General features: G+C 34.8%; 1 protein-coding gene across 1 annotated transcript in view; it reads left to right on the plus strand.

Annotated features, from left to right (window-relative positions):
* Cdh12 (cadherin 12) overlaps positions 1–14969 on the plus strand; it is a 911264-nt gene that overhangs the window by 829730 nt on the left and 66565 nt on the right. Inside the window, exon 7 of the mRNA XM_085676604.2 lies at positions 9601–9768. Coding sequence (XP_085532730.2) covers positions 9601–9768 — 168 coding nt within the window. The remainder of the gene's footprint in view (positions 1–9600; positions 9769–14969) is intronic.

Below are 14969 nucleotides of genomic sequence, written 5' to 3' on the forward strand. Positions count from 1 at the left end.
TCAGTGTAGTCACATAAAATCAGTGAGCCATCATTTGACAAAAGAGATACCAACTTATATGATTGCTGGAGATATATTTTCTTTTACTGAGTAAATACTTAAATATTTCCCAAGCTTTGTGTAAATATAAATGTTCGCATGTCTTTTTAAGAGGTCCAAAGTTGTTAGCTAGGAGTTATTTACCTTTTTTAAAAAAGATCTCATGTCTAATCTTTTATTCATCAGTCTAAAATCATATTTTCTTTATTGTTGCATGGCAGATTTCTAGGTTGTGTTCAATTTTATTGTTTAATCATGACTCAGAAGCATCTGAACTTTCTTTTGCTATCTGCAGAAGTATTATAGAGGGTTGCTTTTGAGAAATATGTTACATATACTTGCTGTGAGGGAAACTGAACACTTGGGAACCTAATAAACCAAAATCATTAATTCTCTTAGAAATGTTCTTTATAGGTAGGCCCATTACTTTAATGTTTTCTATTTATTTGATTGGTCGGTTCTATTTTTTTCTGTTTTGAACAAGTCTATAAATGAATATCAAATTTCAAAACTAGCCAAAATATACATAGCATAATAAGTGCTTGGGTGTACACACATGGTCAATTTTATGTTTTCTTTTTTATTCAGTCCTTCTCTCTTTTCAACTTGTGGCAAGAGAGATCAGTCCTGAGGCCTGTATTTAGTAAGCCAGTATTCACAATTGAGCCAGGGCTCTAGGTTTGAATGATATGAAGTTCCTTTTCAAACTATCTGATTATAAATTCTGAGTTTCATTAAGGAATCAGCTACTCTGACCAGTGAACAAACAAGGCATCACATATCACAATTAAAGAGGAACTTCAGAATTCCACTTATTAAAAGAATTATTAATTATAGGTTAAAATAGATTTCAATATAAATATGGTAAATTAGTATAATATAAAAATTGTAAACAAAATAGAAGAAATATATTCAAATTAAAATAAAATGTTTTTGATTTTCTGAGATTGTAATATAAGTACATTCTCCAATCCCTTTCTTTCCCTTCAAATCATCTCATATACTTTTTTTCATTTTTTTAAATTCATTGCTTCCTTTTTACTACTTATTATTTTATGCATATGAAAATTCATGAATTAATATGCCTTCATAAATATAATCAAGTAGTCCATATATGGTTATATTGTTACTTGAATTTATGTTTGTGACTGATCATTTGAGATTGGGCAACCAAGATGTACTCTTCTTTTTGGAAAAACGCCTTTCTTTTACCTTTCCCCAATTCTTCCTGAAAGTTGAGAACCCTTGGGCTTTTTCCTATCCATTTTGCCATTTGCATTGGTATCATCCTTTTTCAAATGGAAAATTTAAATTTACATCTTCAAGTAAATTCATTGTATTTGACCTTATTTGCTTTGAAAATTTCATACACACATACAATATGCTTTTTATCAATTTTAAACATGAAAAATCTCAAAGAAGAAAAGTCTCAAATTTTTGAATAAATATTTTTAGGATACTGTATTTTATTTGATATGGAGGGTGTGTGTGTGTGTGTGTGTGTGTGTGTGTGTGTGTGTTTATGCATGCTCATACCACAGTAGTATATGTGTCAAAATCAGTGAATGGTTTGTGGGAATAAGTTGGTTCTCTTCTTCCAAACTGTGATGCTCAGGGATTACACTGAAGCCATTAGACTTGACAGCCCGCAGTTTTCTCCTCTAAGTCTCCTCACTAGTCCACTTTAAGAAATGTGTTAAGAAAGAGTTTTTAACTGAAGAAGAACTAGAAAGGGTGACTCTCTTTCATTTGGACAGAGTGTCAGAAATGAAAATCAAGAATTCCCATTATTTAAAAGATTGTGGGTTGTGGAGATAATGATTACAATTTATTTACCCAAGAACTATGAAAGAATATTGGGGAAGACATACAGGAATATTGTTTGACCAGTTACTGAAGTTTTACTAGAGAAATCACACATATTTGCAGACAAAAAAAAATGAAAAGTTGAAGAGGTAAATGATTCAGGGAGTTCTTTTGTAAATGTAAAGTTGACAAAGTTTCTCAGAAATGGAATAATAGGTAGAATATACAGCTTGGCTATAAAGCAAACTTGAATGATCCTTTCCTGTCTTCTCGTGGAGGCCCAATCTGTTCCTTCTTATAGATTTCCCTTAATGAAAACCGTGACTACAAATGAAAGCACTGATCTTATCAGTTGCTTAACCTCTTTTAATTCCTAAGGAACACCTGCAGAGACACAAAGACAAGCAGAAAGTAAACTTGGTGCTTGTAGTGGTTGGTGGAGCAGGAGAGCCCAGAAACTCAGAGTTGTGGTGACAAACTCTACAGAGTGGGTGACTTACACAAACTCAAAATGTGTTTCCAGGCCAGGAAAGACTGAAATCTAATAAAGAAAGAATCGTTGTAGATGAGATGGATGGAAGTATCATCTGAATAAAAAATATAGGAAAACATAAATTTTAGTACAGTAAATAAGCTAAAATGATTGTTAGAAAATAAAACCACATATAAAATTATGTGAATAAATCTAAAATTCTATGTACTTTGTAAGAATGGTAGATAAATCCTTATGTTTATGAAAAGTATTATTTTGTAGTTGAAAATGTATATGCTTCATAACTACATAATCTTGCATTTATAATTTCATATGAACTTTGGTATTTAGAGATAAAGGTGAATCTCTTCTAAGCATCAGCAGCATAATAAATTTCAGAAGCATTGATTTTCATCGGAGACAGAAGTCTGCTGTGACAATGCCGCAGACCACTAGACGGGAAAAGAATGGGTTAGGAGGCACTTCGTTAAGAGAATGAAAACAAGTCCTTCATGCACAAAAACCAGAAAGACGACTTTGTCAAATTTATCACCTTGTGGTAGATAAAAGAAAATCAAAAATCAAGTATAATTGCAATTTCTCAGAAACAGCCTCCATTTGTTCCAGCTATCTAGCTTCCTTTTCTGATTCAGGTTGCTGTTATTAAATAAAATACATGGAAACCAAAACTTTCTAACATTTTCCTATTTGAATGTAGAAACCATTTAAAACAATTATTAATGGAAGAACCTCATAAAAACTTTTGGTGCTTATACATTTAGAAAAAGATTCAGTTGAAAAGAGAATATGTAAGTGATTTCTGTATTAGTATTACAGTTTGATGTAATAAACTCTACTCTACTCTACTTTCACAGTGGATTATAGCAAACTATACACACACACACACACACACACACACACACACACACACACACACACACATATATATATATATATATATATATATATATATATACCCTAAGGTAAAATGAGGAGCCTGTGAAATAAACCAAGAAAAAAATACACATCTTATAAAAGAACTCTTATTTCCAATTATTTGCTTTAACCAAAACGTAATTTACTCCGTATATATTCATTTTGTTTCCTTAAACAATTACTCAGTAGAATTTTAAAATAAGAAGGTAGGTGAATTTTTAAAATATCATAAAATTATATATTATATTTTATGGTTATGTGATAGTAAATGTTATATTTAACTGTTGGTTTAGTTTAATTCATGTTTCTTTGACAAAATACTTTGACCAAAACCAACTCTAGAGGATTTATTTCTTTACACTTCCAGATTATAGTCCATTAATGTGAGCAAGCCATGATATGCCCCAAAAGCATTATATCCACATTCACAAAGAGAGAAAAAATGCATATATCCTTGCTTAATTTTTGTCACATGATGCTCAGGTAGCCTTCTTTGCTTTTACAAACTTCAAGTCATGCCATATGGAATGGAGCTCTCCATAGTGATCCCTGTCAGTTAATAGTCAAGCCAAAGCATCAGAGACATGCCCACACGGCAGGTTATGGAAATAATTCCTGATCTAGAGTTTCTTCTTGGGTGACTCTATACTGTCAAGAGGCCATATAAAACATGACATCGTACATGTATCATCTCAAAATATAGAAAGAAAAATCATAGTCTGGAAAAATGCACAGCAATAATAGTACATTCATTCTGTGACACTGATATCAGAACGCTGTGTCTCTAATCCCATGAAGCAATCTTCCACTTGGGAAAGCCAATGTTATTGTGAATAGTTGACTCTGGTGTCTTAATGTTTGTATAAAATTCTTGTAATTTTTTTTGCACAATCAGTCTAATTTAGATGACTAGAGATCACTGTGTTGTGTCCTGTGGATATTTATTTTTTAAATAAACGAGGTGCACCTGAGAAAGGTTTATGATATTTCATTTCAGGATCATTTATTTAATTTTAAATCCCCCTTTTCTATTATGGCAAAATATATGTAATATAAAATTTATGATATTTACTCTGTCATATGCAATTTATTATTAAAAGTCGTTATGTCATTCCAAAAACACTACTGCCAACTGTCTCCAGAATTTTGATCAAATATTTTAAGATATGGTTAATATTTTTAGGAAAAATCATGTATCTTATAATTTTTCTCTTCTGCTCATTTATTGAATTATTCATAAACAGTAACAATGTAACTATAGAATCTACTTGATTTCTACCTCTACTACTTTTGATACTTTAAATTACAGAACCCTGCCCACCTCAGAATTCATATGGAGAAACCTGATAAAGATTGCCCAGTTGTGGATAAATTCTCCAGAAACTTGCTCTTGAATGTATCCCTGTACATTTAGCAGCAAAAGTCTCAAGACTGTGTCCAAAATAAATAAATAAATAAATAAATAAATAAATAAATAAATAAATAAATCTTACTTCCATAAGATATCTCATCTTTATTCTTTTTATAACTTTATTAGATCTGACTTTTTGCAATTTTGTGTACATATAAAGCAAACTTGATTGCTTTCACCCTCTAAGTTCTGCTATACCCTTTACACATTATATGCCACGTTCATGTTTTTATTTTCTTTGGTGACTCAGTCAACCAGAAGCATTTCCAGTTTGGAACAATCTACTGAAACCTAGTGAACTCCATAGAAGCCAAAAACCTGAAGACAATGACTGCTAATGTCTTAATTTTTGTCTCCTGATGCTCAAGTAGCTTTCTTTGCTTTTACAAAGTTCAAGTCAAGTCCCCAAGTATATTCCAATAGCCAATAGATCAGCCAGGTAGATTATGGCAGGACTGAGTCCCACAAGTATATCCCAGATTCAACTGACAACAATTGACTGGCAACAGGCCAAGGCTTAAGTAGGCCCAGTGTAGGCAAGAGTGGTTACTGGGAGTCCATAATTGCAAAAGCTGTTTCATACTCTGCAGATAGTATTTCAAAGTCCTTCTCCTGGTCTTGTGATTCTTAAATTCTTTCTCTTCTGTCCTCTGTGGTATGGCCTTAAGTTCAGAGATCATGCAATGGTTTTGTTTATAGATAAGCACTCAAGTACTGTTTGTTCCCACAATATTAAGGATCTCTGAATTTACCATCCATCTTTGTAAGAAGAGCTTCTCAGGCACAAAAGTAGTGTTGTCTCCAAGTACAAACGTTGATATTTATAGGTAGCTTTATTCTTAAAAATGGTTGATTCCTTTAAGGTCAGTAACTAAAATTTCAACAAAGGTCACATCATATGTTCTGACGCAATATTTTAAATTATTATGAGTACTTATGATGCTTTATTACTTGAAATTTGTCAAGGAGCAAGTTCAGAATACAGTCTTACAGAAATCAAATATCTAATATTGGTAAACAATAATTCCTTCCCTTAAAGACAAAGCTGGGAGTTTACCTAAACAAAGCAGTCATTTTTTATACAGTTATCTGAATGAACAACCTGACATGAAACAGTAAGACATTACTGACTATATACATGCAAGTGCAAGAAAATCAATGGAAGTAAATGTATAGTAAGAAGCAAAAATTTGTCAAGGAAAATACTCAACCAATAAGAGAAACACAGATATTGTGTTCTTTTTGTTCTGCAAAATGTGCAGTAACAATATGTGACCATAGAGTACTAAACAGAATATTATTTTATAGTTTCTGTGTGATTATTTGAGTCTGGGCAGATGGAAAATGAAAGCGTAATTTCAGATTTCTAATGGTACCCAATGTGAGACCTGAACCAACTACCTTAGTATTAAGAGTCTCGTGTTCTACTGAGTAAGTTAGTAATTAATACTAGAGTGATATTATTGAGTTTGTTATTAATATAAGCCTCTGTGTATTTATTTGAAACTGCATGGTCGCAGGACCAGGCAGGACAGAAACTTTTGTCTGCATTATTTTCTTTAATTCTTCAACTTCAGATTTCAAGAGCTCTCAAGAGTTCAGAGCAGTGTCACTTTTAGAAATGAGGTGTGCAGCGCCTGCAGGAAAAGAATGTTCAGACCGTTCTCTCTGCTCAGGCTTGGGGAGCTGAGTTTGATATCTATACCCTACATAGAATGCCAAGTGCAGTGGTGTATGCTTGTAATCCCAAAGCTAGATGGCAGTTACTTAGGGTTGCTGAGCTGTCAGGAATCTCTAGGTCTTTGGGAGAGAACCTGTCTCAAAAAAACTATGAAAGATAACTCGCGAGAAAGACACTCAAGTTTGTACTCTGCCTACCTCATACACAGAAATGATGTTTCTGTACACTACTACAGAAATGACTATACCCGCGAATGCATGCAAACCAAAATGCACTGAATAAATTGAGGAATTTGCTAAAGGAATGATGAGATACAAACATCAACAGCATGGTCATGGAGGGTTTAGTCTTGAAAGGAAAACATTGAGTGAGTGATATAGCTCCGCAGTTATGGACCTTTGCTGTTACGTCTTGCGACTTGTATCCAATTCCTAAAGAACAAACAGTTAAAAAAGGGAACTAGTGCCACAGTGCTTTCCTCTCATTCCCACACAAGCTTGGTCTTGCACACACACACACACACACACACACACACACACACACACACACACGTGTATATACACATACTTTAATACACATGCTCACACACATTAAATACATGAAGAAAATAAAGGAAAACCATTTCTGTGTAAGGTGTGCATGTATCCAGGAAGTGATAGATAGACTTGTCATACAGAAAAAATGTAATTGCTTTTCCTAGTGAGGAAAAACTACCAATGACTAAACTGAGTCATAGGAAGAAAGAATTTTGATCTCATTTTCATTTGTACATATGCATGCGTAAGAGTTTATAGTTGTACCTTGTCAACTAAATGGGAAAATACTAGCAAGAAGACGTAGTGGGTAAAGTCATCCTATCAGGTCTACCCTAAGAAACTGAATTGGTTCTCTGGAGTTCCCATGATAGAAGGAGAGCACCAGAACAGATTCATATGTTGTACTTTCACATTTACACACACACACATGCCGTGGAACATGCATTCTCACTAAGGTATTAAATATTTAATGGAATTATAAGTAAGAGTCTCATCACAATTTGAGTTTGACACTACTAGATAATGTGCTATACGGAAAATAGAATCAATGATCTGTGCTTGATTGAATTACTGTTATTATTTTAGCAACTGTGTGTGTGTGTGACATGAGCACATGTGTTTGTATGGGGGCATGTGGAGCACAGCGGGCCACATGGTATGGCTTCTCTGATTACTCTCCGCACTGTATATGGAGGCAGGGTCTGTAGGTTGATAGAAAAGTTCACTGAGTCAGGAGATCTGTGGCGCCTGTGTTCTGAAGATCTCCTCTCTCTCTCTCTCTCTCTCTCTCTCTCTCTCTTTCTCTCTACCCTATCTAAGTGCCAGGATTACAAGTGTCTACCACACTCACCCGACAGTTATATATATATATATACCTGGAAGCCCAATCCTGTGACAAGTACACGGCAAGCACTTTTCCACCGAGCCACCTGCACAGCACCTACTTATTATTTTTATACAAATTTATTTATAATACAGTATCTGTGGCTATAGCCAAAAACTGAAAACATTTTTATTTAATATATTAATGACAAATGAGACATTATAAATATATTCATCTACAGTGAACCCAAAATATAGCATTATTAATGGATGGGAGCAAGTCACTGCTGATAAGCCCTGGAGCATTATTTCTTAACTCTTGTTTTCTTTCCTTCTCTCTCCGTCTCTCCCACCCTCTTCTCTTTTTCCCATTTCATCTAGTATTTTCTCTGCTTTGAAGTTTTCAACCTTGGAATGAATAAGGTGGAGAAATAAGTAACATAGAGTAAAGGCTGTATGCACATTGAAAATGAAGGACTTTTTGTATAGTGAGTTGAGTAGAATTGTACATTATCAGTGATATGAAAAGACAGCAAATGATCAGGCATTTTTTTTGAAAATGTGAACATTGTCCATCAGATAGATGCCGCATAGTGTAAGGTATGTAAGGCAACACTGAGATGTGAAGTTTAAAAGTCTTAGTTTTAGAAACATTGAAAATAGAGCATCAGAAGCCCATGCTGAAGAGAAGACAGATTGGATCAAATGGTGTCAGTACCAATTCATGAATAAAGCATTAGGACCAAAAATGATGGATGTCTTTTCTGTAACTATTTCCTGCCAAGTGACAGACGAATTCTCAGATTGCAGTTCAATATGCATTAGCAAATATATAGCAGTGGGTAAGTAGATGGTAGCAAGCACAGATATATGGATGTATGCAGGGATACTGATTTGAATGGTATATACTATATTGATGCCTGATATTTTATTATTCATGCATGCATTTTTATTTAAGATATAACCTACTACTATCAGAGTCATGTGTACTTAAAGTAAAGATTCTTCAATATCTACCTGTTACAATTCTTGGCTATTGGAATTTGATATAAAATATATAATTCAACTTCCAAATTATTCTGAAAGTCTTAATTTTTCACCATGAAGAAACAGAAATATAAAGTATTTCTTACACCAGGATACAAAATTAAAAATGATTGCTGTAAGTAAATATGCATATGTGATACAAGATTCAGAACTGTGAAAATTTCATTCACCCAATTATTAATTTATTCAATCACATACTAATGAGTTTTAAACATAAGACACTGTCCTGGACACTGAATTACCTTGATGGAAGGAGTCTCAAATAACACACAATAATAATGATGTCTGATGACAGCTAAGGGAGCGGGAGAAAATGAAAATTTTTAGTTAAAATAATTAGAGAAATCACCAAAAGATAAACAGACACATTACGTAAGTAAGACACTTTATGTGTTTTAAATTAAGTGGATTTTAATTGTAAATATTAAACGATTGAGATGTTAATAGTAGTCTTTAGAATTATACACTCGATCAAGTTTAATTACCTGAATTATTCCATGTGTAAATTTAATCTAAAAGTTTTAACAATTTTTTCATCCCAGAGTTGACCCCAATCCATAAATGTAGTGTAATTTAGTTTACTTGGGGTGAGATGTCCTTGACAGTGAGATACACTGTTATTCTCTTGTTTTCTTTATGACTATATTTTAAGATGTGCCTGTGTATATGGGTGGGGGGGACAGACACATTCCAGCATTAGGGTACTTAGGTTGTTTCAATTTTTGATAAAGTTTTTATTTAATGTTTCATCGATAATAAATATAGACATAAATGCTTTTTTTTATTTCAGTCTGAGTCAAGCGAAGCATTCTGTTTGTGATATTGATTCTGTTATTACTTTTCCCCAAAGGTGTTATTAGGACAGCGTTGCCAAACATGGACAGAGAAGTCAAAGAGCAGTACCAGGTCCTCATTCAAGCGAAGGACATGGGAGGACAGCTCGGTGGGCTCGCTGGAACAACAGTTGTGAACATTACCCTCACTGATGTCAATGACAATCCACCTCGATTCCCAAAAAGTATGTCAGCTACATGTTCACCATATTTGCAAATGTTTCTAAAAGAAATTACGTACCATGTCATATTCTTCTCTTTCATGATAGATCATGATTTTGGTTTTCCTTCCCTTTGTTCCTACCATTCCTCCCCATCGCTCCTACCATCTGATTCCACTCTAATTCTGTCTCTCATTAGAAAACAACACAGTATAATAATATAATATAATTATAATTATAAAGTATAATAATATAATATAAAATGAAATAATAAAATATACCATGACATATCTGCTTTTAATACTTTCTTTTATTTTTAAAAAAGAAAACAAACTCTCTTTTTTAAAATTTTACATAGCCATCCCAGTTTTCATTCCCTCTCCTCCTCCCATTTCATCACCATAACCCCCAATGCCACCCCATTCACTCCTCAGAGAACGTAAAGCTTTGCAGAAGGTCTAAGACTCTCCCTACTATATCTAGGCTGAGCGACGTATCCATCCAAAGAGAATGAGTCCCCAAAAATCCTGTCCATGCATTAGGGATATATCCTGGGGCTGCTGCCAGTGGCCCCACAGTCTGCCCAGCCCTACAACTGTCACTCACATTCAGGGGGTCTAGTTTGGCCCTATGCTGGTTCCTTCCCTATCTAGCTGGAGTTGATGAGCTCCCATTAACTCGGGTAAACTGTTTAAGAGGTGAGTGACCATGTTATATCTTAATGCCACAAAAAGTAAAAACGTCTCTAAATACTATTGTTATTTAGGAAGCAGGTTATTACGGATTTAAAAAAATATATATGTCTTTATTTTTTAAAGGAAATCATGCTTTGTGTGATGATAATATGGAAGAGTTAGTCTAATTATTCTTTATTTATTAAAAAATTCCACCTCCTCCCCTCCTCCCATTTCCCTCCCACTCTCCCCATTCCCCCTCCCTTTCCCTCTCCAATCCTAAGAGCAGTCAGGGTTCCCTGAATGTGGGAATTCCAAGGTCATCCCCTCTGCCCATTCTTTATCAACATTTGGGAGTCAGACTCCATGGTAAAAAAAAAAGATCAGAGAAGCAGAAAAGCCACCAGTCCTCTCCTACCTGCTCCATTTCTTCCTCATAAAGGGCCGAGATCCTTTTACGCCCCGCCTCTCTCCTTTCTGTCCTATCTGTCCTCAGTCATCCAAAACATCTGTGGTCAATTATGGTCAACTAGTGCCCAGCTCTACTCTCTGACGCCAAGCATGTTTCATTTGTCAGAACACGATCAAAATATCACACAACAAATAGGCAGGTCCATAATGGTGTAATCATACTTATGCTATTAAAGTGGAGTAAAATTGCATTCTAGCAACCTGAGAGTGTACTACCATGACAGCTTGCTAACTAAGATATTAATCTAAATGCATAAATTATGAGGTAAGACATAACTATAAACATATGCTACCATGCTTTTTATAATAGACAGTTGTCAAATATTTATTTTGTGACTTATTTTTAGTAAGCGCATGTGTTGAACCACTTGAAATGTTTAGAATCTGATTGTTTTTTCTGAACATTGCTTTTATTCTGATCAATAGGTACCTCATTGTAGATTTGCAATAGGTGAAACTTGCTTTACTTTATGGGAAAATGGAATGGTTCTCACCTATTACTTCTCTATAACTGTCTTCCTTAGAGATATGATGCTTCTCACACCTGCTTCATACAGGTTTCTTTGGAGTGTTACATTTAACACCAGTTGGTACTTACTCATTTTCTGATGTATTTGCAAGGATTATTTCTGTGTTTCACAGAATTAGAATACTAAGACTGGGTGGTTTCATTCATGGTTTTAGAGGAAGCATGATTTAATCATTTGTAATTGTTTGCTTAATCAATTTTAAATAAATTGAAATACAGAATGTTTTCCTCTTCACACAAGTGTGATTGTTTCTGGGGTTGCCTAAGAAAATATGAACTATTGGCAGTATTTCTTTATTTAGATGTTTTATTGTTTTACTGAATTTTATATCACCATCTTAACTTCTTTCAAAAATTGCAGTATATTTTCTTTGTGTAAAGGTTTCAATTCATGATCGATAAAAGTCTAATAATCAAATATCATGGAAGGCAATTAGAAACCATAACACTTTAATGCAGGCTAATTACCTATACTTAGCCTCCATTATATGTACATATTTCAATTGCCTTGCCATCTATGATAATGAGGTACAATTCTAGTGACTCAAATATTTTTTATTTAAATAATTCATTAAAATTCTAATTTTATATTATGGGATATGTAGAACAAATGGTTGTTATATACTATGATTAGTAAGACAAAAATGCTTTAAAGCATTTTTTAATCTTACTCTGTAACTACAAGGAACAAAAAATAAGAGAAATATATAAAGCATTTGGTTCTGTAGTTGATAGTCTTATTTTCTAGTACTTTTCTTATCAATGAAAGCTTTTAAATATCCTTCCTTTTTTCTTTCCTTTTTTCATTGCTTCCTTTCTTTGTTCCCACTTTTCCTTTTTCCCTCTCCTGTTCCTAACTCCTTCCATCCTTCCTCTCTTCTTTTCTTCCTTCCTTCCTCCCTCCCTCCCTTCCTTCCTTCTTTCTTTCCTTCTTTCCTTCACTTTTCCTCATTTTTCTCCTTTATTCTTACCCGTGGCAAGCTTTAATAGCTTCAACAAGTCAGTTTAAAAATTTGCTTATACATAAAAATTACTATTACCGACATGGCTACTATTTTTGATCTTGTGCATATACCATGCTCGATGTTCTTATTCACATGTGTGGAAAGAAGGGTTTGCAGCCAGGCCTTCATTGCCACTGTCTGTGAAAAGACACAATCCTAGTCTGTGATTTTAAAGTTTGAACAAATATTCAGACCAAGAGTCAGGGGCTGAGTGACGTGACAGTGTGGAATGTCTCTGGCTCATGTATACCAGGTGATGCAGGATGGCAGTGAGTCCTGAGCTCAAGGAGAACAATCATGCTCAGCAAACACTTAGTGAAATCAGAAGGTGAGTGAGGAAGTGGGCTTTATATATATCTACCCAAATTTATTTTATTGATCTAACAGGTACCACTTAAGATTAACTATGAAAATACATAAAGGATAAATATCTGGAAGTTTATATACCTATAAGCTATTTTAAGAACTTTTTTACTTTCCACAACACTTAAAGAGAAACATTTTCTACACTTAAGAATACCACACTATTTTAGAATGTAATTTTTATATTCTGTTTTCACTTAAAAGAACTAACATTGTAAGTTGTCTGTCGTCCCTCTCTATGGTTGAGACTCTACAAATCTTTCACACTCCATGCTAGCATGTCCATTGTTACTAATATTGTTTTGGTTTTAATTGTGACGCTACCACCAGGGATAGGCTTCCAGTGATTCTTTCACATTTGCATTGTTTCCAGTTTTGTTTCTGTGTTTTTCAGCGATGGTCTCCTGTTATTAAAGCTTGCCATGTGTAAGAATAAAGGAGAAAAAAATGAAGAAAAAACCCTTTATTTATGAGAGGTTGTAGATCCCCTTTTCTGTGGATCTAAAGATGCTATTTTAAAATGTAGTAAAAAATTATGCTGGTTCAGCAGAGTAGGGGTAGGTTTTTCCTAAGAACAATGACCTGGAATTATCAGAAAAATAAGGCTACATACCTAGCAATAGACGTGATATCTCTTCTGTTGAGTGGGGCTTAAGACAATTCGATCACTATTGCCACTGACATGTGAGCATCCCTGACTGAACATGATGCATATCTGTCCACGCTGATCATAATCATTGTTCATGGATGCTGTAGCTGGATAGGACCATTTAATTGCTTCCCCCTCTTGGCAACGTACATAGTATCTCCTGGAACCATGGAATTAAGAGCCCAAGAAAGAGTCTTTCACATCAGATCAAGTCACAGTCATCCAATTAAGTGCGCATGTACGTGTTTGTGTGCATGTGTGTGTGTGTGTGTATGTGTGTATGTGTGTGTCTGTATCTGTGTGTGTGTGTGTCTGTGTGAGTCTATACCTTAAAGGAAGTTAAGCTAACCACTTGTTCTGAAAGTGCTACTCACAGGGACCATAGATTAACATAAGGATCAACACCAGACAGTATAAGCCTTCTTTGAGGGGTTGGTCAGGGTAGTCCAAGTTACTTCCAAAACAGTAGTTTTGTTTTTTTAATGTTCATTTTTATTATTTATTTTTTATTCTTAACATTACATCTTAACCACAGTTTTCCCCCTCCACCCCACCCAGTCTCTCCTCACCTTTTCTTTTCCTCATTTTCATTTCTCCTTGAATCAGGAAAGAGAGGGTCTCCCAGAGATATTGCTGGACATGGCATAACAAATTACAATAAGACTAGGTGCAAACCATCCACTCAAGGCTAAATGAGGCAACCCAGAATGAGGGAAAGTGTGCCAAGAGCAGATAAAAGCCTCAGAAACAGCCCCTCTTCCTACTACTGCTAGAAGTCCCACAAGAACACCAAAATAACAAACATAACATATATGTAGAGTACCTATCTCAGATCCATACAGGTCCCCTATTAGTACAGTCTCTGTGAGTCTTTATGTTTCTTGGTTAATTCATTCTGTGAACCATGTTCCCTCAATCCTTCCTCCCCATCTTCTGCAGGTTTCCATGTAACGTTTGGCGGTGAGTCTCAGTATCTGTTTCCATAGGTTGCTGGATGAAGCCTCTTTGATGACAATTGGGCTTGGCGCTAATCTATGAGTATGACAGAATAGTATTAGGAATAATTTCATTGAGTTTTATTTTTTTTTAACCAGTCACATTTGATTCTATCCTGGGAATCATCTCGGTTGTCCAGCCTCTCATTCCTGGCCCTCTCAAGAGTGTAGGGCAGTGAAAACCTCTCTTGGCATTAGCCTCAAGTTGTACCTGTCATTGTTTGGTCATTCTCTTACGTTCTATGTGTCTGTTACCCCAATATATCTTATAGACAAGACAAATTGCAGGTTGACGTTTTTATGGCTGGGTTGATGTCTAAGTTGCAAGGCTTGAAGCCTTCATCTTCTGTAACAACAACAAACATAATAATTAGCGTAGCACTTGATTGCCTTTTAGCTTTTTATGTCTCTATTGCTGAACATCACACAATTAGCATATGGAACTCTGATAGCATGGACTGGATCTGACTGGAAAACCTCTTTCCTGCAGTCTAGCTTGCATGCTTCAAGGAAAACCCAAATTCTTATGAGGAGTTAGTA

Source organism: Myodes glareolus, chromosome 15 (genome assembly GCF_982192425.1).
Source record: "Myodes glareolus chromosome 15, mMyoGla1.1, whole genome shotgun sequence".
Lineage (NCBI taxonomy): Eukaryota > Metazoa > Chordata > Mammalia > Rodentia > Cricetidae > Myodes > Myodes glareolus.